The sequence below is a fragment of the Ursus maritimus genome, unplaced genomic scaffold, assembly GCF_017311325.1.
Source record: "Ursus maritimus isolate PB19 unplaced genomic scaffold, ASM1731132v1 scaffold_18, whole genome shotgun sequence".
NCBI lineage: Eukaryota > Metazoa > Chordata > Mammalia > Carnivora > Ursidae > Ursus > Ursus maritimus.
In genome coordinates this window covers 48,513,239-48,537,081 of record NW_024424230.1, presented here as the reverse complement: position 1 = coordinate 48,537,081, position 23,843 = coordinate 48,513,239, and the positions used below count along the sequence as shown (strand labels likewise).

The 23,843-nt window shown below is 44.0% G+C and overlaps 1 protein-coding gene across 1 annotated transcript in view; it reads left to right on the top strand.

The window, feature by feature from the left end:
• Nucleotides 1-16,784, top strand: part of COLEC12 (collectin subfamily member 12) — a 184,923-nt gene extending 168,139 nt beyond the window's left edge. Inside the window, exons 9-10 of the mRNA XM_040632678.1 lie at nt 6,171-6,316; nt 15,317-16,784. Coding sequence (XP_040488612.1) covers nt 6,171-6,316; nt 15,317-15,336 — 166 coding nt within the window. The 3' untranslated portion in view covers nt 15,337-16,784. The remainder of the gene's footprint in view (nt 1-6,170; nt 6,317-15,316) is intronic.
• The last annotated feature ends 7,059 nt before the right edge of the window (nt 16,785-23,843 follow it).

The window sequence follows — 23,843 nt, the reverse complement described above, 5'->3', positions numbered from 1 at the left end:
ACCTCTGAATAACCAGCCTGCCTTTGCCGGAGGAGAGAAGGCAGACCCTGCAGCGGCACAAGCCGTGGTTTGGAGACAGCCGTGATCGAGGCACCCGGGGAGGAGACAGGCGTTTCAGGGCTGAGACAGTGCCGGGGGTATTGAGGCAGGGCCTGTAGCAGTCAAAGAGGGGGAACAGGGGCCAGAGGCGGTGGAGAAGCCAGTGAGAGCTTTTAAAATGTTTCTGTGGGGGCGCCTGGGTGGCTCAGTCAGTGAAGCATCCGACTCTTGAGATTTCAGCTCAGGTCATGATCTCAGGGTCGTGAGATCGAGCCCCGAGTCAGGCTGTGCCCTCAGCGGGGAGTCTGCTTGAGGTTCTCTCTCTCCCTCTGTCCACTCTCCCCACTCGTGTGCACTCTTTCTAAAAAATCTTTTTTTAAAATTTATTTGAGAGCGAGCAAGCATGGGGAGTAGGGACAGAGGGAGAGGGAGAAGCAGACTCCCTGCTGAGTAGGGAGCCCGACACAGGATTTGATCCCCAGATCCTGGGACCATGATCTGAGTGTGCCTGGGCACAGGTAGACAAATCTCCCACGTGACAAGCAGGATTGGAGAGTATCGACAGAAACCAGAATAAGGCCATTTCTTTACAACACCGTGACCAAACATCAGGATGGAGCATTGGAAGGTTTTAAGTCTGCTCTGAAGGTGAGCCTCACAGTGCCTCTTGGGCGAGTGGCTACCGGCCTGCTGGGCCACCAGATCTCCTGTCTGCTCCCTCTGCACCTGTCCTTGAGGAGAGGAAGCTCTACCACACCCTGGCACTGGAGGGGGGCGGGGAGCCCAAGGAGAGCACCCAGCATGGCAGAGATGAACCTCAGGAGACTCAAAACAGTTGGGAGGGTGGTGATAGAGATGGAACACAGAAGTCATTAAAGGATAAAGACAAATCTTGTCTTAGACAAGACTGCCAGGACTTTTTTTTTTTAAGGGAGTTGAGGGTAGGTGAGCTTGAAAAAAAAAAACATCAGCCGCCTCCACTTTCCTCACAGCCCTAAGTGCGAAAAAGGTCTAGGAGAGAGTCACTAAGAAATTCAGTCAGAAGCCCTCCACCAAGAAAAAACTGGATTGGCCATATGGGATGGATTGAGCTGGAACGTTACAGTCGTCACTGGCTTTCCCCAAGGGACACTTTTCTCCTCTTCCCTGGGCTCTCACAAGAGTTGGGGGATGTGGGAGGAGAGCACCAGTGTCAGCACCTGGGTCCTGAGGAGGATTAGATCACCAGACACCTTCCCGGGAACTCCGTCCCCGGCCGCAGCCACCCTGGAGCCTCGCGAGAGCCTTGGCTTCTGCACCCTAGCCACAGGACCCCTGTGCTTCTCGTTTTCCACCCAAAGGAACACATATACTTGACAAGTCCCCAGGGCCAAGTTTTAAAAGCAAGAATAAATTAGGCAGACGTATTATGAGGCCTCAACAACGAAAGGCTGATTTAATTTGACATAGAATAATAAACACTGCTCAAACTAGAAGAAGAGCCAGTGCAGTGAGGTCTGGGTTCCAGGCTTTGACGTGGCCTTCGTAGCTGCCAGCTACTCAAGCGTGCGAAATCTCATGTCCTCATCTAGCAACGAGTCTTACCTCCGTCAGTATTGTGAAAATGAGATGGGATTAGGTATATAAAGCGTTTAGGACCATGTGTGGCCTGTGGCAAGTGCTCAAGAAATGTCACCTTCTAGTATTAGTATTATCACTATCATTGTCATGATCGTAACTATCTTCACACCAGTCAGTAACTGCGGAATAATACCGCCTGGCATGTCGGTATTTTGCCACACACAGTACCTCACTCAGATCCCACACCAGGGTCGTAAAGAAGAACATTCTCCACCATGGCCTGGGGATGGGTTCTGGGCTTCAGGCTCTTAGGGGTCTCTCACCAGTATGTCTCCCCAAGTACTTCTCCGTCTGTCCGGACTCACCTTCACCTCCTCCTCCGTGCTTCTGGCGCTTCCCTGTGCCTTGTCCAGGCTGTAGAAGCATCAGTCAAGTCTCCAGCTGTCCTTTTACCCTTTTCCTCTAACACACCACCCTCACACCCACACCCACACACAGAGCTGTCCTTATTTTTTCTCATTTCATCACAGATCTGTGAAAGCTTCTTTCCTGGCCAGCGTCAGACCCCTGACTGGAGATTGGGATCCAGTAGCCCACTGTCCTGTGTCCACATTCACTAAATTATCCTGGAGAGTCCATTGTGTGCTGGCCTCTGTGCTGGCCTGGAGGATCTTTTCTAGAGTGTAGGGGCAGCAGTGAGTGAAACATGTTGCTCTCCTACTCATGTAAAAAACAACAAAAAACAAAGTCTGATTTCCAAGACCGTGTCACAATCAAGAAGACAGACATACCAATCCTAAATGCGGACACCGCAAAGAGCAGGGCTTCAAGGGAGATGTCAGCATTCTCCTCGCAGTGGTTGATAGAACAAGTAGAAGAATCAGTAAGGATATGGTAAACACTATCAACTAACTTGGTTTAATTGATGTTTATGGACTATTTCATTCAACAGCTATAAATACACTCTTTTCAAGTACATTCAGTACATTCACCAAGATAAACTATATGCTGGGCCATCAAACAAGTCTCAGTGAATTTAAAAAGAACTGAAATTATGCAGAGTATGTTCTGTGACCAACACAAAATTAAGTTAGAAATCAATAACAAAAAGATATCTGCAAAATTGCCAAATAGTTGCAAATTAAAGGACACACCTCTAAATAACCCACGAATCAAAGAAGAAATCGGAAAGGAAAGTTGCAAATGTTGCAAAGAAAAGGAAAATACAACCTATCAAAATTTGTGGGATACAGCTAACACAGTGTTTAGACTCCTTTAAATTTTTTTTTTCCAAACATAAGCAAAGTTAAATTGAAAATCCATGATCTCAGCTTCCACTTTACGTGGGAAGAAGAGGAGTAAATTAATCCCAAAACAAGTAGATGGAAGGAGATAATAACGACCTGAAAGCAATGACACAGAAAACAGACAAAAAAGACAGGATCAGTGAAACCAGGAGCACATCACAGCTGAGCTTTCTGCTGCTGATGGAATAAATGCAAGTATGTCGTCTGGCAGAGCTGGTCACTGTTCACGGAGCCTGCCCGGTAGGAGTGGGGGAATCGGGCACAAGTGGGATGTAGATTCCGCCCACTGGCTCGGCTCAGAGCACACCTGGAAGGGAGCCTTGTAAGGCCTTTCCTGCCCACCCTGCCGGCATCTGCCCACCTTAGATCAGCAGACATGTGATCATCTTCCCGAGGGTTTCTCAAAACACACTTGAAGCTCCTCTTGTCTGCTCGTTGGTCACCTGCACAGGACATCATTTGTTGGAAGTAGCCTGTCAGGTGATGAGCTACACTCCCATCTCTGCACTGGGCTGCCTCTCTGTCCATGCAGACCGCTCCATGTAATCTTACATATTGTGTTTTTTAGACTAGAGAGCCACAGAATGGTGGCCACCAGCAGGCAACCTTCGGAGTCCTCTAATTCACTAAAAACTCTGGTCTGTGCTTCGTGTTTCTAGCAGAGTGGTGCTGGCTTAGGCCACCGGTGAGAAATCTATACAGACCCTGGTATTGGGAGAAAATTCTACAGCAAAGTAACACTTCTCACAATGAAGAGTTTCCTATTTTGAGGCCAGGCTTTTACCAGCAGAAGTTTCTTGGCCATGCAGCCTCAGTCAATCTTGTGGTTGGTGAGAAAGTACGAAGTTGTGAGGTTGGAAGGGGCTATTCCAAGATTGAGAGTCTGTGCTCTGCTGCCATTGGGAGAAACCAAAATCCTTGGCGGGGAGGGTCGCGCCCACTGGCTGCTGCACTGTGTGTTGCCAGCTGACTGCAGCAGCGAGTCCACGTGCTTCCCAGGTCCCTGGGGAACTTACAGTACGCTGCCCGGTACATACGTGTGTTGCTACCCAACCACGTCTGTGATGTGCCTGTTATAACATGGATTCAGGGGTTTGGGGCCCAGGCTTCAGCCATTTTCTTTCCAGAATCTGCTTGTAAAGGAGGTTAAGGCACGATTTAAGCTGAAATTCTTCTCTAAAACGTACACACTCTGTTTATCTGACATGGTTGGTTCTGTTGTGTTACAAGCGTGCAGACTCGGGGTATTGGCTACAAATCACTCCATGTGCTTTTGGCTTTTCCGCAGAGATGCCCTGAGACTGGGTGCTTAGGCTGCAAGAATTGCCCCCTGCAGCCTGGCTTTGGGCTCCTCTACCCCCCACCCACGCCAGTGTCCCCTCAGTCACTCACTTGCAGCCACAGGACTGCATCCTAGTTCTTGTCCCACAGGAAAACGTTGAGCACCGCATGCAAAGAATTCAGTGGCTTGGAAAAATAATGGAGAATGGTGATAAAGGTTATCTCCTTTCTTATCAGTTCTCTTTTGGTCAAGGCTCTTAAATCTCGTTTATCTACTTAAATGCAGGAAATGCAAGGGAAAAATACTAAGCAGGTCTTCTATCAGAAGTCTTGTTTATACAACTTCCCAGGAAACTGAGATAAAGACTATCAAATGTCCCATCATTATACATTCAGGAATCACAGATCGCAAATACTGTAAACAAAATTGCAATCAAACCCCCTACCATTGCTGGCAGAAATTAGCCAAACGTACATCAGCAGGACCCAACTGCTCAGGCATTGTTGACATTGCCGAAGGGGTCCTACAAGGTGGAGGGAAATACACACAAAAAAGCAGCCGTGAAAGTAACCTGTTTTTCCCTCCAACCTCATTTCTCTCTGGCATCACCATGGCAGTCTGAGATTTTTAATCCACTTGTTTCTTGCCTGTTACGTAAGTTGCGTGAAGGCTGGAATTCCGTCTTCTCTCGGCACTGCTGTGTTGCCGTCACGAGGCATCATCATCCCTGGCGCATAGTAGGTGCTCTGTGGATATCTGTTGAGTGAATGTGTGAATGAATATTTCTAACGCTCCCTCCTAAGCATCATCCCATTTTTACTCTCTTCAGTTGATGTTTTCATCTAAATTATCTGTCACTAGATTTAAGTGAGGTCACTTTTCATTTTTTAAAAATCCCAATATTTGGTGTGGGGGAGGCAATTCTACCTCATCTTCTCACCCTTTAACTGTGAATTTCACCTGTCCTTTCCCACTGCCCTCTGGCCGTCCTGATACTCCTGTCAAAAGATGTAGGGCAATAGGGGCTGTATCCTCGGGTGACCCCAGGACACCCTATGGCTGACGGGGTAATGAGTCATCGTTTATGGGAAGAGCCTTCCGCCGCACGTGTTTTTTCAGACCCTCCACACGAGGCAAGCTTGTCTTCTCAGGCACTAACCACAAGCTTTTATGCAAGAACCTGCTTTTTAGAGAAAATTCATATCTCATGTTTTGAGTCCTAGAGCACATCTAATTTATTGCATAGAAATAGAATCAAGAACAGCAAACTCTGGCAAAGTGGTGTTTTGAGCTGTGGCAGCCAAGTTAACAAGCCCCAAGTGAACTCATCCTAAAGAAAACTTGTTTTTGAGACTTTTGCTCCCAAAAAAATAGGGAAATGGATGAGTCATTTTCAGTAAGACTAAATTACTGTTTCTTTCTAAAGCAATCAGCTATCTACAACTTAGCCAGACTACCCCAACCCAGGGTTGGTGGTTGTAATCCTCGTAAACGTGTATCAGCAGTCCCTCACTTTCTCTGCCCGACTCCCCGACTTGTCACAGGCAAGGTATCCATATGTGCGAGGATCGCTCGGGGTTCTCAGGAGAGTGAGAGAGTGTGTGTATGTGTGTGTGTATCGTGTCCTCCGAGTGCACACACACACACACATACACACATGCCCAGAAGTCAGCATTCTAGTACACACTGGAAAGTTACTCATCTAACTGTGTTGCCAGAAGAATTTACTCCCTCAGCATTGCGATGAAGCAGCTCGCGAGTTGTGGCAAAGATAACAAGCCACAGGGAGAGGCTGCATTACCCACCACTCTGCAAAACAGCTGCTTTTTATTCTGAATAAGAACAGCTTTTTAAACGGTGCATTTTCATTCCGGGACAAATGACATGCTGCAGTTTTGTTTTTTACATTTCTCTGCTGTTCTTGGGTAAAGAAAACTTTTGCATGACTTGCAAATAACACTCAATTTCTGTTTTACTAAAAGGAATTGGAAAGCTGGACAGCCAGATAACTGGGGTCATGGCCACGGGCCAGGAGAAGACTGTGCTGGGCTGATTTATGCTGGGCAGTGGAATGACTTCCAGTGCGAAGAAGTCAATAACTTCATTTGCGAAAAGGACAGAGAGCCAGGTAAGCAGGAGAGGGGACCTAAGGGTGGGCTGCGGAGCTTATATCCTGTTAAAGGGTGAGATGTGAGGGCTCTGAATGCAGGCGCTGCAGCTGGTTCTAGTCTTGGTTCTGCCACTTACGAGGGGAGCAGGTGGTTAACCTCAGGGAAATAGTAACAGTATCTTCTTCATGGGGTTGGCGTGAGAGCCTAAATAAGTTAATAACTGTGCCTAACATATACGAAGTAAATATTAGACTAACCGTTCGAGGTCATTGTCTTGAAATAGTGTCAGTTAACAAATTTGGTACCAGTGTTATATCTTTTTTATAGAGTTCCATCCACAGACATTTTAGGCGGCCAACCATTCAATACCACATCTATTTATTGAGCATGTAGTATGGGCCAGGTGCTGTGCCAGATAATGGAGGGAGATAGTCTATACCCCTGAAAAGCTTATAAGCCAAAGAGGCTTTTGGATGTTTCTAGTTTTTATTTCAAAAGATCCTTATCGAAAGCTTCATTTAATACATGACCCTTTTCAGAAGGGGTATCTTTGTTTTCTTCATCAGAACTAGATTTAAACATTTACGGTGAGAGAAAGAGGAAATGGGGAGTGAATCCTAATCAGCATGGATTTCTTTTGGAGGTGATGACGTGTTCTAAAGTTAGGTACTTCTAAATTGTACAAATGTGTGAGTATACTAAAAGCCATTGAATTGTATACTTTTATATGTGAATTATGTCTCATAAAACCTTTACAAAAATGCTGGTGGCAAACAAAAAAAAACCTCCAATACATTTTGCTCAAACTAGCGTTGCTAGTAACTGGGGCACAAATTATCCATACACCATTCAGCCGTCAGGCGTCTGACTCTTGATTTCGGCTCAGATCACGTGAGATCTCAGGGTCCTGGGATCGAGCCCCACAGTGGACTCCGCACTCAGTGGGGAGTCTGCCTGAGGATTTTCTCTCCCTCTCTCTCCCTCCCCCTCCTCACCGTTCACACGTGCGCGTGCTCTCTAAAATAAAAAGCAGCAGCAGCAGCTTATTTTCTTGTCCAGGAGCTTTGGCCGAAGCGGCAGGCCTCTGGTCTGGCACACATCTAGGGTTCTGTGGATGTGTTCTTCGGGAATGGAGGCTGTGGCTACAGTCCTTGCGCTCTCCCTCAGACTCACTCAAGCTCACTGGTATCTCCCAGAAAGGAGCTTAGACCCTTGTCTGGTGCTCCAGTTTTGGCAGCTGTCACCAAGGGACATCTGTCCATGGCTTGGTTCCAGTGGCCAGTGGGGCTTATGCTCATGAATCATGCAAGACTATAACCAGCAGAGAAAGAGTAAACAGCCACCACCCCCAGGGCACAGCAAGAGGTAACAGACCCGGGAGCTCCGTCTTTCTGTAAAAGACACCTGTCAGCTTATCACCGTGGCTGCAGCCTGAGGCACAGGCTTGTAATTAAGCACACACCTAAGGACTGACTGTAGTCATTTCCAGAGGTCTCGGAGGGCAGTCACGATCTCCATGCTCTCTCTCTCTGCTGTGCTCCAGAGCACCAGCGTCTCCTGGAGGGGATGCTCTTACACGTGTCTGGTGGGCTAGGGGACCTATCAGGTTGGCATACGTCCGAGGCATTCCCCTTGGGAACAGAGGCTGGGAGATACGATCTTTGAGGTCTTCCTGTGCCCACTGGGATTTCTGCAACTGCCACCCAGGGGACACCTCCCGATCACCTGGCTCTGGTGCCCAGCAGAGCTTACACTTGTGGTCCCACAGGACTGTATATATTTGCAGACTTGAAACACTGCTGCCTGAAGGTCTGACTTCCAATCAGCCTGCATCTAGGTGCTGAATGAGCTCTTCCCCTTTGGGACACTGACAAGCCTTGGCACACCCTCAACTTCGAGGACCTGTTAAAAATAAAATAAGCTGCCTGGACAACTGGAAAGTTTGAGAGACAACCAAGAGCTAGAGCAGGGTTGAACCATAAGGCTCATCTCCTACACGAGGCTGCTCCTTCAAGACTGCGAGAGGTGGTGGTTTTGTCTAATGCATAGAAACCAACACAGAGAGTCAAGCAAAATGAAGAAACAGAGGGAAATGTTCCAAACAAAAGAGCAAGATAAAACTTCGGGGGGGGGGGAATCCCTTCATAAAATGGAGATAAGTAATTTACCTGATAAAGTGCTCACGGTAATGGTCATAAAGATGCTCACTGGAATACCAGGAAGGTGAGGGAGTCGGAGGACCCTGCATTCACCTTGTCGCAAGGACACACCAAGATAGCAGCTACCTCCCTGTGACGAACTCTGAAAACTGGCAGCACAGACCTTCCACAGCTAATCAAAGAGAGGAGGTGACATCCAAGAGACAGGAGGGGCAGAGATGTGGTTGGAAACCAAACCCCCACTGTGATTAACGAAAATGGGAGGGATGTCACAAGCATGGTGAGGCGAGAAGATCAGACCCCACACCAGGCACCTGGAGAGCTGCAGAGCAAGGGGAAACTGAGTCCCCACCCTTAAAAAGCCAGCATACATAACTCTACTCAAGACACAGCACAGAAGCAGTAGTTTGAAAAACACCTGGGACTTATCTTAGGACATGTGCTGGAAGGGCAGGGATCTGAAGATTTCTCTAGGAGCAGAAGTGCTGGTGGGCACCATTTCTCTTCTTTTTCCTAGCCTAGATAGCAGTGGTTCCCACAAGCTTGGGCTAACCCCATCTACCTTACATGCTCTGCCCTGGCGTTCTCCTACAGCCCCCCCTTCCCCCAACCAGCCCACCCACTCATCTCAGCAAGCATCCCTCCAGAGCGGCTCCTACCCTGCCACACTTGGCAGGCAGCCCTGGCCAGGATAGCACTACTCCAGAGTGATTCCTGCCCTGGGGAGGTGAGGAGATAATCCCACACACCAAAGTGCCTGCAGTTCCTGCAGCTGGGCTGCTTAGCTGGCTGCCCAGGGAACAAGCCCCGTCCTTTGGTGGGCCTGCATCTGTGGAAGAAAGGCTCACTGCAGGCAGCTAGCCTGACTGCTGGTCCCACCCATTAGTGAACTCATGCCTCTCAACAGCACAGGCAGCAAACCTTGCCCAGTTCACCCACAGCAGGCAAAGTGGGTCATTGTAGCTGGCTGTGCTGAAGGCATTCAGCTCGGCCACAATGGGAGGGCACATGCAGCCCACACAGGGGACACTCCTGGAGTGACTGGTTCTGGTGACCGGGGGAGAGTGCACGCTAGCACACCACAGGACCTCTTTTACACAAGGCCACTACTTTCAAGACCAGGAAATGCAGCTGACCGACCTATACATAGAAACAAACACAGTTAGACAAAATGAGGAGCTGGAGGGATATGTCCCAAATAAAAGAACAAGATAAAATCACAATAAAAGAGTTAAATGAATGGACATAGGCAATATGATTGGTAAAGAATCCAAGGTAATGGTCGTAAAGGTGCTCTCTGCACTTGAGAAAAGAGTGGATGAACTCTGAACTTCAACAAAGAGATAGAAAATATAAAAAGAACCAGTTGGACCAAAAGAATTTGGTAACAGAGAATCCGCTAGAGGGAATCAATAGCAGATCAGATGATGCAGAAGAACAGACCAGCAAACTGGAAGACGGGGTAATGGAAAGAGCCAACCTGAACAGCAGAAAGAAGAATGAGAAAATAAGAGTAGTTTAACGGGAGCTCTGTGACATCATCAAGCATAAGAACATGCACATTTATAGGGATCCCAGAAGTAGAAGAGAGAAAAGGGCAGAAACTTCCCAAAGCTGAGGAAGAAAACAGACATCCAGGTCCAAGAAGCACAGACAGCCTCTAATAAGATGAACCCAAGGATATCCACACCAAGACACATAACAACTAAAAAGCACTGAGAATTTATGGGTTAAATAGGTAATGGGTATTAAGGAGGACACTTGTGATGAGCTCTGGGTATTATATATAAGTAATGAATCACTAAAGTATACACCTGAAACCAGTTTTACCATATATGTTAACTAACTAGAATTTAAGTAAAAACGTGAAAAAAATAAAAGGAACAAGAGAAAAGAAAACAGGTATTTGCGAGGGAAACCCCATAAGCCTTATCATTCAGAATTGAAGGGTAGATAGAGTTTCCCAGGTAATCAAAAGCTAAGGGACTTCTTTAAGCTAAAAAAAGAAAAAAAAAAGATGCTAATTAGTAACAACGAAACATACAAAAGTATAAATTTATTGGTAAGGGTAAATAGTAAAAGTGGTGGATTACTCACTTATAAAGCTGGTAGAAGTTTAAAAGAAAAAGTAGTAAAAACTATAACAATTAGGGATACACAAGATGTGACATCAAAAACATAAAATGTGGCAAGTGGGAGTAAAAATGTAGAGATTTAGAATGCAATCTTAAGTTATCAGGTTAAAATAGATGGTTATAAATATGAGGTATACGTACACCTCACGGCAACAATGAAGCAAAGCCTGTGGTTGACACACAAACGAGAGAAAGCATCTAAGCCTGCAGCTAAAGAAGGTCCTCAGATCACAAAGGAGGAGGGCGAGACGAGAGGAGAGGAATAGAGAGGAACGTTTTACATGACAGTATACACCTATCAACAATTGCCTTAAATGAATTAAATGAATTAAATTCTCCAGTCAAAGTCAGCTACATGGAGTAGCTGAATGACTAAGAAAACAGGACCCGTGTGTATGCTGCCCAGAGACTCACTTCAGACAAAGATACCCACAGACTGAAAGTGAAGGAATGGAAAAAGATAACACCAAGCACACAGAAACCAAAAGAAAGATGGAATAGCTATATTCATATCAGACAAAATAGACTTTAAACAAAGACTATCAAAGAGACAAAGAAGGGCATTACATAATAGCAAAGGGGTCAGTCCAACAAGAGGATATAACATTTGTAAATATTTATGGACCCAATATAGGAGCACCTAAATGTATGAGGCCACGATTAACGGACCTAATAGAAATACGATAGCAGGGGACTTTAATACCTACTTACATCAACAGCTGGATCATCCAGACAGAAAATCAATGAGGAAACATCAGCCTTAAACAAACTATTAGAGCAGATGGACTTAACAAACATATATCACCGAAAATCCAGACATACGGGGCACCTGGGTGGCTCAGTCGGTTAAGCGGCTGCCTTCAGCTCAGGTCATGATCTCCAGACCCTGTGATCAAGCCCCGAGTCAGGCTCCCAGCTCAGCGGGGAGTCTGCTTCTCCCTCTCCTCCTGCTTGTGCTCTCTCTGTCTCTCAAATGAATAAATAAAATCTAAAAAAAAAAAAAAAATCCAGACATACTCCATCAAAAATCAACAGAATACGTATTCTTGTTAGCTGTACATGAAGCATTCTCCAGGATAGATCATATATATTAGGCCACAAGACAAGTTTCAGTAAACTAAGGAGATCTAAATCATGTCCGACATCTTTTCTGACCACAGTGATATAAAACTAGAAATCAATTACAGGAAGAAAACTGGAAAATTCACCAATATGTGAAGACTAAACAACATGCAACTAAGCAACCAATGGATCAAAGAAGAAATTGAAAGATCAAAAAATTCCTTGCGATAAATGGAAATGGAAAAACAACATAACAAAACTTATAGGATACAGTGAAAGCAGCTCTAAAAGTTCATAGCAATCAATGCTCACCTCCATAAACAAGAAAAACTCAGATAAATAACCTAAGTTTACATCTCAAGGAACTAGAAAAGGAAGTCCAAAGTTAGTAGAAGGTGGGAAATAACAAAAAGGAAAGCAGAAAGGAATGCAATGCCGACTAAGACGACAGTATAAAAGCTCAATGAAAACAAGAGCTGGTTCTTTAAAGATAAACAAAATAGACAAAACCATAGCTAGACTCACCAAGAAAAAAAAGATCAGACTCAAGTAAGATCAGAAATGAAAGTAGAGATACTACAGCTGATACCACAGAAATACAAAGATCATAGGAGACCACTATGAACAATTATTGACAGCAGATTTGACAAGCTAGAAGAAATGGATAAATTCTTAGAAACATAAACCTACCAAGACTGAATAACAAAGAAAATAGAATATGTGAACAGAAAGATTACTAGTAAGGAGACTGAATCAGTAATCAAAAACTTCCCAACAAAGAGAAGTCCACGACCAGATTGCATGCTTGTTAGAATTCACCAGTGAAGCAAAGAAAAATTAAAACTAACCTTCTCAAACTTTTCCAAAAAATAGAAGAGAGAATGCTTCTAAACTCATTTTACAAAACCAGCATTATCTTGATACCAAAACCACACAGGTATGCCACAAGAAAATTACAGGCCAACATCCCTGATGAACATAGATGCAAAAATCCTCAACAAAATATTAGCAAACTGAATTTAACAATATATTTAAAGGATCATACACCATGAGCAAGTGGCATTTATTTCAGGGAGGCAGGGATGGTTCCATACCCCCATATCAATCAATGGGATACATTAACAAATTGAAGGATAAAAATAATCTATATTATAGATGCAGAATATTTGATGAAATTCAACCTCCATTTATAATAAAGTAACTCTAACAAAGTGGATATAACATAATAAAAGTCATATGTGACAAGCCCATAGCTAATATGATACTCAGTGGTGAAAAGCTGAAAGCTTTTTGTCTGAGATCAGAAACAAGACAAGGATATGCCCATTCTTGCCACTTTTGTTCAGTGTGGTATTAGAAGTCCTAGCCAGAGCGTTAAGGAGGACATGTGATATGATGAGCACTTGCTGTTACACACAACTAATGAATCTTTGAACACTACACCAAAAACTAATGATGTAATACATTTGGCTAACTGAATTTAAATTAAAAAAAAAATCCCAATCAACTAACATCTTTTTTAATGGAGATTAAAGTGTTTTCAGGGGCGCCTGGGTGGCTCAGTCGTTAAGCGTCTGCCTTCGGCTCAGGGCGTGATCCCGGAGTCCTTGGATCGAGCCCCGCATCAGGCTCCTCTGCTGGGAGCCTGCTTCTTCCTCTCCCACTCCCCCTGCTTGTGTTCCCTCTCTCACTGGTTGTCTCTCTGTCAAATAAATAAATAAAATCTTTTTTCAAAAAAAGTGTTTTCAAATGTATGGGGGGAAAAAATCCTAACCAGAGAAATTAGGGGGAGAAAAAAGAAAAGACATCCAAATTAGAAAGGAAGAAGTAAAACTGTCACTATTCGCAAATGACATGATTTTATATATAGAAAATCCTGAAGAGTCCACCAAAAAACAAAACAAAACAACAAAAAAACACCTGTTAGAACTAGTAAATGAATTCAGTAAAGTTCCAGGATACAAAACCAGTATATCGAAATCTGTTACATTTCTACACACTAATAATGTTGCTAAGAAAAATTAAGAAAACATCTCTACTCACAATGGCATCAAAGAAAATACCTAGGAATAAATTAACCAAGGAGGTGAAAGACTTGTACGCTGAAAACTTATGAGACATTGATGAAAAAAAATTGAAGATGGCATAAATAAATGGAAAGATATTCCATGCTCGTGGATTGGAAGGATATTGTTAAAATGCCCTTACTAGCCAAAGCAATTCAGTCCTATCCCTATCAAAATTCCGTAGGGATTTTTCACAGAAATAGAACAATCCTAAAATTTGTATGGAACCACAAAAGACCCCAAAGAGCCAAAGCCATCTTGAGAAAGAATAAAAAAGCTTGAAGCATTTTGTTCTGTGATTTCAAACTATATTACAAAGGAAGGAATAGTAATGAAGACAGTATGGTACTGGCATAAAAACACAGGTAGATCAGTGGAACAGAATAGAAAAATAATCCCATACATATATGCTCAATTAACTGACAAAGGAGCCAAGAATATGTAACAGCAGAAGGATAATATCTTCAATGAATAATGTTAGGCAGGCCGGAGCCATATGCAAAATAATGACATGTACACCAGACACAAAAATGAACTCAACATGGATTAAAGACTTCGTTTAAGACCTGAAAGCATAAAATCCCTAGAAGAAAACATAGGTGGTAAGCTCCTTGGCATCAATCTTGGTGATTTTTTTAATCTGACACCAAAAGCAAAGGCAACAAAAGCAAAAAATAAACAAATGGGACTACATCAAACTTAAAAGCCCCTACACAGCAACGGAAACCATCAAAAAAAAAAAAATGAAAAGGCAGCAGAATAGATAAAGAGGATGTGTCATATGTATACGATGGACTACTATTCAGCCATAAAAAAGAGTGAAATCTTGCCATTTGCAATATCATGGATGGAGCTCTAGAGAGTATTATGCTAAGAAAATTAGAGAAAGACAACTACCATATGATTATACTCATGTGGAATTTAAGACACAAAACAAAAGAACAAATGGAAAAAGAGAGAAAGACAAACCAAGGAATGGACTCTTCACTACAGAGAACAAACTGATGGTTACCAGAAGGGAGGGAGGTTGGGGGGATGGGTGAAACAGGTGACGGGCGTTAAGGAGTGCACTTGTCATGGTGAGCACCAGGAACTGCTGAATCACTATATTGTACGCCTGCAACTAATATAACACTGTATGTTAACTATACTGGACTTAAAAACTTTAAGAATCATAAGGAAAAAAATTATTTTTCTAACTATGTGTGATAATTACTGTGGTGATCTTTTCACAATGTACACAAATACCAACTCATATTGAACACCTGAAACTAATGTATGTCAGTTATACCGCATTTTTTAAAAAAGAAAGAAATTACCATAGAGGGTGAGAAGTGACCCAGACTTGTCATTTGTTTGCCTTGTTTGGCCGTTTGGGATTCGAGTTGAGCCCAGAATAGCATCTTCAAAAACAACTTTACCTTTTAGTTAATCTGAATGTGACCTTATAGGCATTTCTTTAGGGAAAAAAAAAAATAATTGAATGATGTATTTTGGAATCTTTCCTATAAAAATACATGTTCCTTTTTTAAAAATTGTACATTAGTGGTATTCTTTAAGAAAAACTAATGCCCATTATTTTTCCTCTCTTTTAGTACTATCATCTGCATTATAATGGACTGTGATGTAATACCTGAGCAAATTTCTGGATGGTTCTCCAAGACAAAGGATGCTTCTTTCTGATTGTATCACCTTCTCTCCAGATTGGAAAAAAAGCACTGAAAACCAATTCCTGAAAAAATTGACAGCTGGTTATCTTTACCATCCGCCTTTACTCAAGGACTTCAGAACTAAAATGTTCCCCCAGTATGATATATTGATTCTCGGTATGCAAATGGACTGAATCACATAGATTTTTCTCAGCCAGTAACTGCACTATTACGCAAATCACATCTTCCAAAGTATGGACTGCTCCAATCAGAAAAAAGGCTATCATCATTGGTTGTTGAGCTCTAAGAAGAACTTAAACTGTACTGTGTAAACAGTACCTTACATTTCTAAAATCTCAGATGTAAGAAAAATACGCAGACATACAGATATATAGGCCAACTCTTAGTAATAACATGAAATATACTTAAAGAGCTTTTAAAACTTTGTATTTTTGTACAAAATATTTGTCTTTTTACCATTTTTTTCCTTTTCTTTCTTTTTTTTTTTTTTTTGTCATTTTACCAGTATAATACATGGAGCCAAAGAAAACAATAATGGTACTAATAAAAAACTCCTAGGGTTTCTTGTCAGATTTAATTCTACCCAATGGCAAAGAATTTTTTTCAGTTGTGGTTTTAAAAAAATGATTAAATATATGTGTGTATATATATATATTTTTTAATGTAGCATTTCCTCAGAGGAGTCAATCCCTTGAAATGTCTACAAATATCCTTGCAGATTTTGCCAGGGTAGGTCAAGCCTGAGGATATACATGGCTCAGTCAAGTGGGCTGTGTATGGAGCCCATCACCAGCCAACATTCTTGCTGTGTGCCTGGCTGGGCCCGGAGGAAGTGGTCAGCTCAGGACGTGCTTCTACTTCATTTTGGTGGAGTTAGGGGTGGTGGAGAGGCACCTGTTGGAAAAGACAGAGCACCTAGAAAGCCCTGTTGTGTGGCTGCGGTAGGAATGTGCGTCGTATCGGACCTGTAGCAGAGCTGCTAGTGACTGTCTGTCAGGAAAGTATGGTATCATGTCAACCAAGGGCAGAGATGCAAGAAAGATGGGGACAGCTATCTGCTACCTGGAAAGTTTGTGTTTTCTTAATTCACGTTCCAAAAAGCGTAACTCCACGGCACATGCATGATGAAATGCAAGAGCCAGCTTTCGGCCACTACCCTGAAGTATTGCCCAGAACCTTTCCTCTGAGCCCCTCCTCCTCCTGTTCCTTGACTTGCCATGGAAAAGTCTAGCGTGCAATGTGTTGAAAATAGACATTAGATATAATTGACGCTCAAAGGTAAGGTTTCCATCCAACAGAATCCCTCCGCTCCCCTTCCAAGGAGCTCCCCAGGCCGTGCTGCTACCTAGCCCAAATAAAATGGTAAAAGAATAAAGACAGAATTTGACTTTCACACCTGCAGCTGTGTGGACTATGTATGTTGTCTCACCCCCGGTCACCATTCATGCCATCTCCCGTCTCTGCAGCCAAAAATGGCCATCTCCTCAGCACCTTGATGCCCTGCTGCCCTGTCCACGTGGCCTGGTCAGGTTGGCAGGACCCAGCGTCGTCTGGGCCCTGTGACACGAGGCAAGCACTAGACTCTGGTACTTACTCAGGCTCAAGACCTTTCACAGACGAAACCCAAACCCTCAAGACCTTTTAGAGACTAAACCAAATCCTCTTTTTCATCCTTTTCCTGTGTGTCAGTTAAGCTTCGTGCCTAGAAGCAAGTTAAATGTCTGACGCCGCCATGAGAAGGGCGTACTGCTAGCTCCCACGGCCGAGGTGGCCCCTCTCCCAGCCCTTAACAGCGCTGTCGTCATCGTCGGCACCACGTGAAGTGCTTGAGTCAGACAATTTCGTGCCGTCCTCCCAGCAGCCCTATGAAGCAGGCTTTGCTACCCTCCCCACTGACAGAAAAGGGGAGGGTCTCAAAGAGGGGACATCATTTCCTGGGTCATACCATCACCAAGGAGTGACACAGGATTCAGACTTAAGCTCCGAAAATGTTCTAAATGTTCTTTAGGAACCAGGGTCCTTCTTAATAACACCCGGAATAAAAGCAGATGAGTATCGCACCTTATAAGGGTCTCACGTGCTTCTCCGTACGTTTAGCTATTTAGACACCGGGCGCTGTTCACCTGCTCACAACCGATGCTCTTTTTGGAAGGAGAGATTTGATGAACTATGATGAGGTCTTCAGGCACCTGACTTCCTACGTGCTGGGAGAAGAAGAAAATGTGTTTCTTCCTGAACGGCTCTTGAAAGGATGGATGCACAACCAGGAGGAAAGAACCCTTTCTTCTTTTCCTCTATTATCAATATCCATCCGCTCCCCCACCACCCTTCCAATTTGTAGGAGTTAAAATTGAAGCTAAAGCAGACGACAAATGGTAATAGCCGCTCCCATTTCAAAAAGCAGATATTTCAGGAAGTAGGAAGCTGTATAAATCAGGTAACAATGCTGAGCATTGCTTTTTTTTTTTTTTTTGCCTCATGACAAAGCTGAAAAAATAAGCATCTTAACTCATTCGTGACTCAAGTCACATAAGAATAATAATAGTTTAAATATGTTTGGCATTTTCACATACACTATCTCCTCTAATCTTCATGTAAGACCTGTTGTCCCTACTTTATTTTTTTAAAGATTGTATTTGAAATAGAGTACAAGTGGAGTGAGGGACACAGGGAGAGGGAGAGAGAGAATCTCAAGCAGGCACCTTGCTAAGCACGGAGCCCAACAGGGGGCTCAATCTCACAACCCTGAGATCATGACCTGAGCTGAAACCAAGAGTCCAAGGTTTAACCAATTGAGCCACTCAGGTGCCCCTTGTCCCTACTTTAGAAATGAGGGAATGGGGGCTACTTGGAAGACTTGCTGTTGCCCACTTGCTGTCACAGTTGCCTTCAAAAATGACAATCTAATCAGGTTCCTCATTCTTAATTCAAAATCTAAGTCCATTCTACCCCACATTCCCAGCCTAACATCTTCCAAAGGATGTTCACCCACACCTCCAGGCTATCCTCCAGCTGCAATCCACCCTCCCTTCACATGCACCAAACAGCCTTTCAAGCCACCGGCACTTGCCCCCATGCTCTTTCTCACCCCCATACTCTACCTGGACTCCTTCCCCATCTTTTATACATGGAGAGAACCTTTTTTAAGACTCGGCCCAAGCATCACTTCTTGTCTGATTCCTTTCCCAACAAATGCACCTTGAAAGTAGAGAGGATTCCTCTTTCCATGCCAAACACTATGCACCAGTGTTCTGGATGAAACAGTGAAACTCCTTCACTGAGTTAGATGATCTACAGATTAGTTGCAAGACCTAAAAATGACTGAATTGAGAAGAGAGGAAAGTGAGTGTGGTCAGTCAGCTACAAAATCATAAAAGCACTGAAGAGTGGGAGAAGCAAGCGGGAGAAATGAAGGAATTCATGTTACTAATAATTGCTTATTATACATCCAGTATATTGGATGTAAGTATATTATACGTATTATTTCATCAACATGAATGAAAGACTGAAAAGAATCAGATGATAAAACATTCATTCTTTTACCAAAGTATGGCCCTGAGTCTGGGAAAAGCATTAGAAACTTTTTCTAAATGGCAGCGCGATCGAGTATCTTTTGTCTTGCTGTTATACTCAACAATTTTACAAGTACAGGTAGACTTTCCAGTCTTTTTGAGATGTTTCTCTATACAATAGTTCCATTTTCCTAGGAAGAATCCCTTAATGGTCTGGTGTCGTATTTATTTTATAAACCACAAGGGAGATGTTGAAAAGATTTTGCTTCACCTATTCATCCTTTTTCCTCCCCTCCTAGATACTCTTGTTCAAATAAGTACATAACATGCCCAGTTGGGCAAAAGTCCAGAGAAAAGCAGGCTTAAGCAAACCAACTTTAGGGCACCTCGGAGGTTCAGTTGGTTAAGTGTCTGCCTTTGGCTCAGGTCATGATCTCAGGGTCCTGGGATAGAGCCCCACATCGTGCTCCCTGCTCAGTGGGGAGCCTGCTTCTTCCTCTCTTTCTGCCTCTCCTTTCCACTCAGGCGCGCTTTCTCTTTCAAATAAATAAAATCTTTTTTTTAAAAAATGGACTTAACCAAAGGGTCTCGATTTAGTCTTCTTGGCCAGGTATGGAGAACTGTCCTTTGGCCAGTCTTCTAACCTTTGGTGCCAGAATTTGCTGTACTCTTTACATGGCACTCATTGCCATGACCCACCAAATCACGGCTGGAAACTGCAGGGAATTATAAGCATCTTAAAATCATTCCTGGGGTGCCTGCGTGGCTCAGTCAGTTAAGCTTCTGCCTTCAGCTCAGGTCAGGATCCCAGGGTTCTGGGATCGAGCCCCTTGTCAGGCTCCTTCCTCAGCAGAAAGCCTGCTTCTCCCTCTCCCTCTGCCTGCCACTCCACCTGCTTGTGCTCTCTCTGTCAAATAAATAAATAAATTAAATATTTTTAAAAAATAAATAAAATCAAGTCCTGTGCCATGGAGCAGGAGCCATGCCAGGCCTGACAAGCACAAAGTGCTGGGTACATAGCAGCTGTAATAGTGCCTACTGTAGGCTAGGAACCGGACATATACTGTATCCAACCCCTATGCAAGAAAATGAAAGATCAGATTAAATAATTTTCCAAGAACTGGGCGTTGAACCCATGGCCACCTAGCTTCCACCCCTCCATACTGTCTTCTGTTCTCCCAAACCATAACCTTCCTGAGAGCCTAGGATTTTTGCATTACATTTTGTTCTTTGCCATGAGAAATCTCAAGCCACCAAGATAACCTCTCTCTCTCTAACAGAACCGGAGAGATAATGTCGGAATACTGATTTGCACACTTTAGATAAAAGCACTACACCAATCCCTTCAATACTGACAAGCAAAAAGGCTTAATCGACTTGGCAGCAAATGCCATGGATGTCCAAAGAGGTTAGTTTGAAGAAACCACTCTAGATGCTGGAGTAGCTGGACCTCTCATAGAGTTTTCTGATAGAATTAGTGCCAAATGAAGAGTGATGGGCTTTGGAGCCAAATGGGCCCAGGTTGGAATCCTGCTCTCTACTTCCTGGTTGTGACACAATACTCAAGCGACAATTACGTCTCTCCCCTCATTTCCCCCCTTTGCCCACCAGGCCCTCTGCTTACATATAGAACCAGCATTGCTCCAGAACTGGCTCAGAACTGGCATTATCTGTCCTGATCTCATTAGGGAAACTGCATTGACAATTAGCTCACTGATAATGCATCCTTTCAAAATACTAGACGCGGGTGACATGGAGAAAAACTAAAATTGTGAGCTCCCTTCTCCCTTACACCAGTAATACTGAAAAAAACTGACCTCTTTCTGTTATCCCTTCCATTGGGTATCAGAGTAGAGGGTCCAAGAATTGGTATTAATTACAGATCTGGCTGCTGAAACAAAGAACAAAAAAATGGCAGCCTAAAAAAGATGGGAGGCTTCTTTCCCTCGCACCTAACTCTCCGCATATAGCAGCCCAGGGAGCCACCCTCCTGCTGCCTTCCTGCTCTGCCATCCAGAAGCTAACCCCTGAAGCACGGGCCAGGAGGCCTCAGCGCCACACCCACTTTCCAGGAAGCAGGTTTAGGGGAGAGGTGAGGAAAGAAGTTAATTCCTTTAAGGGAAGAAACTGTGTCTATCACTCCCACACACATCTCTTTAGCCAGAACTTTGTCAAACAGCCTCACTTAATTGCAAGGGATGCTGGGAAATGCAGTCTCTAGCTGTGAAATACAGTCACATGTCAAGCTAAAAATTCCATTGTGATAAAAGGGAGAATGGATATGGGGGGGGTGCTATAAATAGTTGTACCACCCAAAGCTGCTCACACTAATTCCCCTCCTGTGCAATGTGTTTTCCATCTTGCCCTCTTAGGGAGACTCTGGTGGGCTGAATTACTGGCTCCAATTCTTCCATCTCCCTATATCCACCCCTTTGCCACGCAACCTGGCAATTTCCCCCATCTCTCTGGGAGGAGGGGACCTTCCTGCCCCTTGACTTTGGGCTCAGCCAAATGACTTGCTTTGGCCATTAACGGTGGGTATGACATGACCAAAGGCTTGAGAAGTGCTAAGGTAACTGTTTGCCTTCTTGTACACCTGCCATCACCTTGAGGAGGGCCTCCCCTGGGTAGCTGCTGCCCCTGCAGCCTGGGCTGTAGGAGGAGCACACATGGAGCAAAATGGCCCCAACTAAGACATACCTGCAGCGAGAAGCAAAGCTCCCTCAACCGTCAGAACCTGCAGCAGAGCCACCTGGCCAACCCACAACCCACGAAATGTATATTCCATTGAGATTTGGGGGTTGTTTATTACACAGCATTACTGGAGCAAGAGCTAACTGATACAGGTCCTTGGGTTCTAACCCGGTTACTCTACATATGGCTATTTTCTGTTTATCCCTCCAGATCCCTTCTCCACCATTCTCTGGACTTTGGGAGGTAAATCTTTATGGGTTTCCCTGGTTTATGGATTCCAATTGATTTGGACAATGAAATGGCAGGAGACAAAGAGCAAAGTGGGGCATTTATTTCCCTGACCTCCTCCCTAACCTTCTCCCTGCATCTCTCTACCGAAGGCCACATCTCCTGTTAGGTGGTTCTAGCTCTCTCCCTGAGTCCAGAAGTGGCAATGTCCTCTCACCACCAGTAATAGCTCACAGCCACACTAGCTTCAAGATTCCACACTATCCTTTATTGTTTTCCCTAAACCTGCTGCAGCTTTGTCAACTCTCCCTTTATTACACTCTCCTCAATTACCCAGCTTGACTATGCCATCTTTTCCTTGTGGGACCCTGATTGATACCCTTTCTGCCTCTACCCTGCTAAGTAGTATGTCCCCCACCTCCTCTTCATGGGTCCAAACATGACTCTCCTTTCAAGGCACACCCCCTCTTTCAAAACGCTTTCTCCAAAATCGCCAGCTCCCAGTGAGCTCTCCCTTCCCTTAATTCCCCCAAGATCAACCGCCCAAACCACATCATCTATACTTTGCTTTATACCAAAGCACAGCAGTCTGTAAGCTGTGCTCTGAGGAGCCAAGGGATCTTGTGAAGGTGCCACAGTAGTTGGGAGGAGGGTATTTGCAGAGCAAATGGAGTCCCAGATCACCTTTCAGATGGCTATGTATTTATCTCATACATGAGGTTTCATTTGAGGTTCACTGTTTTAAAAAAAGTTTGAAAACTTTGACGCAGTACACTAATCTTTAATGTTTTTGCATTAGGTCATATCTACCCAAAGGAATAAAATCAATTTAAATATCTCCAAAATCAAGGCATTTGTGTTCTCCCTTTGTTATAGGGGCAGATGGATGATGGACAGATGGAAGGATGGCAGCATAGATGGATGCATGGATGGACAGATGCATAGATGGGCAGATACACAGATGGGCAGATGAACGGCATGGATGAATGGAAGAATGGATACATGCATCCATGGATAGAGAGAGAGATGATGGAGGCCTGTATGAGAAGGCTCTGGCCCCATCATAAGCAGCACAGGCTCTACCCACTTGCTCACGATCTATAGGAACATGTCTTTTTACTCCTACACAAATCCCCCAGAAAGTATCTCTCCTGAAACTTCAAACTCCAAAAGGTCAACTAAAGGGGAGCTGAAGGTCACAAGGGATGTGGGCAGGGCTGGAGGAACTCAGCTGCACTAAGCAGCTCCAGATTGCACTGACTGAGATCTGAGGGGAAAGCGATGCAAGAGCAATGGCACAGAAGTCTGAAGCTATGGGAACTCCTGTTCAAACTTATAAAAAGTAAGAGTCCCTAGCAGACTAGCAAGCATGTCTTTAAAAATCTATAATTCTGGGGGCACCTGGGTGGCTCAGTTGGCTTGGCGTCCAATTCTTGATTTCAGCGCAGGTCATGATCTCAGAGTTGTGGAACTGAGCCAGTGCTGGGCGTGGAGTCTACTTAAGATTCTCTCTTTCCCTCTGCCCCTCCCTGAGCACTCACTGTCTCTCTTTCTCTCTCTCTCTCGAAAAATAAAAAATCATAATTCTGCCCTCCAAATATTTCCCAGCTCCAACCATGCTTCCCAGCTCCACCATGATGTTCATAGATAGTAAAATGAATAATCATTTTTCTCTTGCCTAATCAGCATATACAATAGTCATATGTGTTGTATTACCTTGTTTTTGATGGTGACAATTACTTGTTTCTAAAGAACTATTTGCTATGCCTTCATTTGAATAATACCATGTGAAAAGAAGCTGTTTTTTTTCTTCAAAGGTATAGTATGAGGCCCATTTTATATAATAGTCTGGATTCAGGTCCTATAAGATGCCACTTAATAGACACTGCAAAGCAATAATCATTTTCTCCTGGAATTTCACCTATTTCAACCTTCTAACTACAGCTTCACAGAGTGAAATGTACCAAGAGTCCTGAATCAAAGGCACAAGGAATAGTGACCAGCGACTTCATACAGAC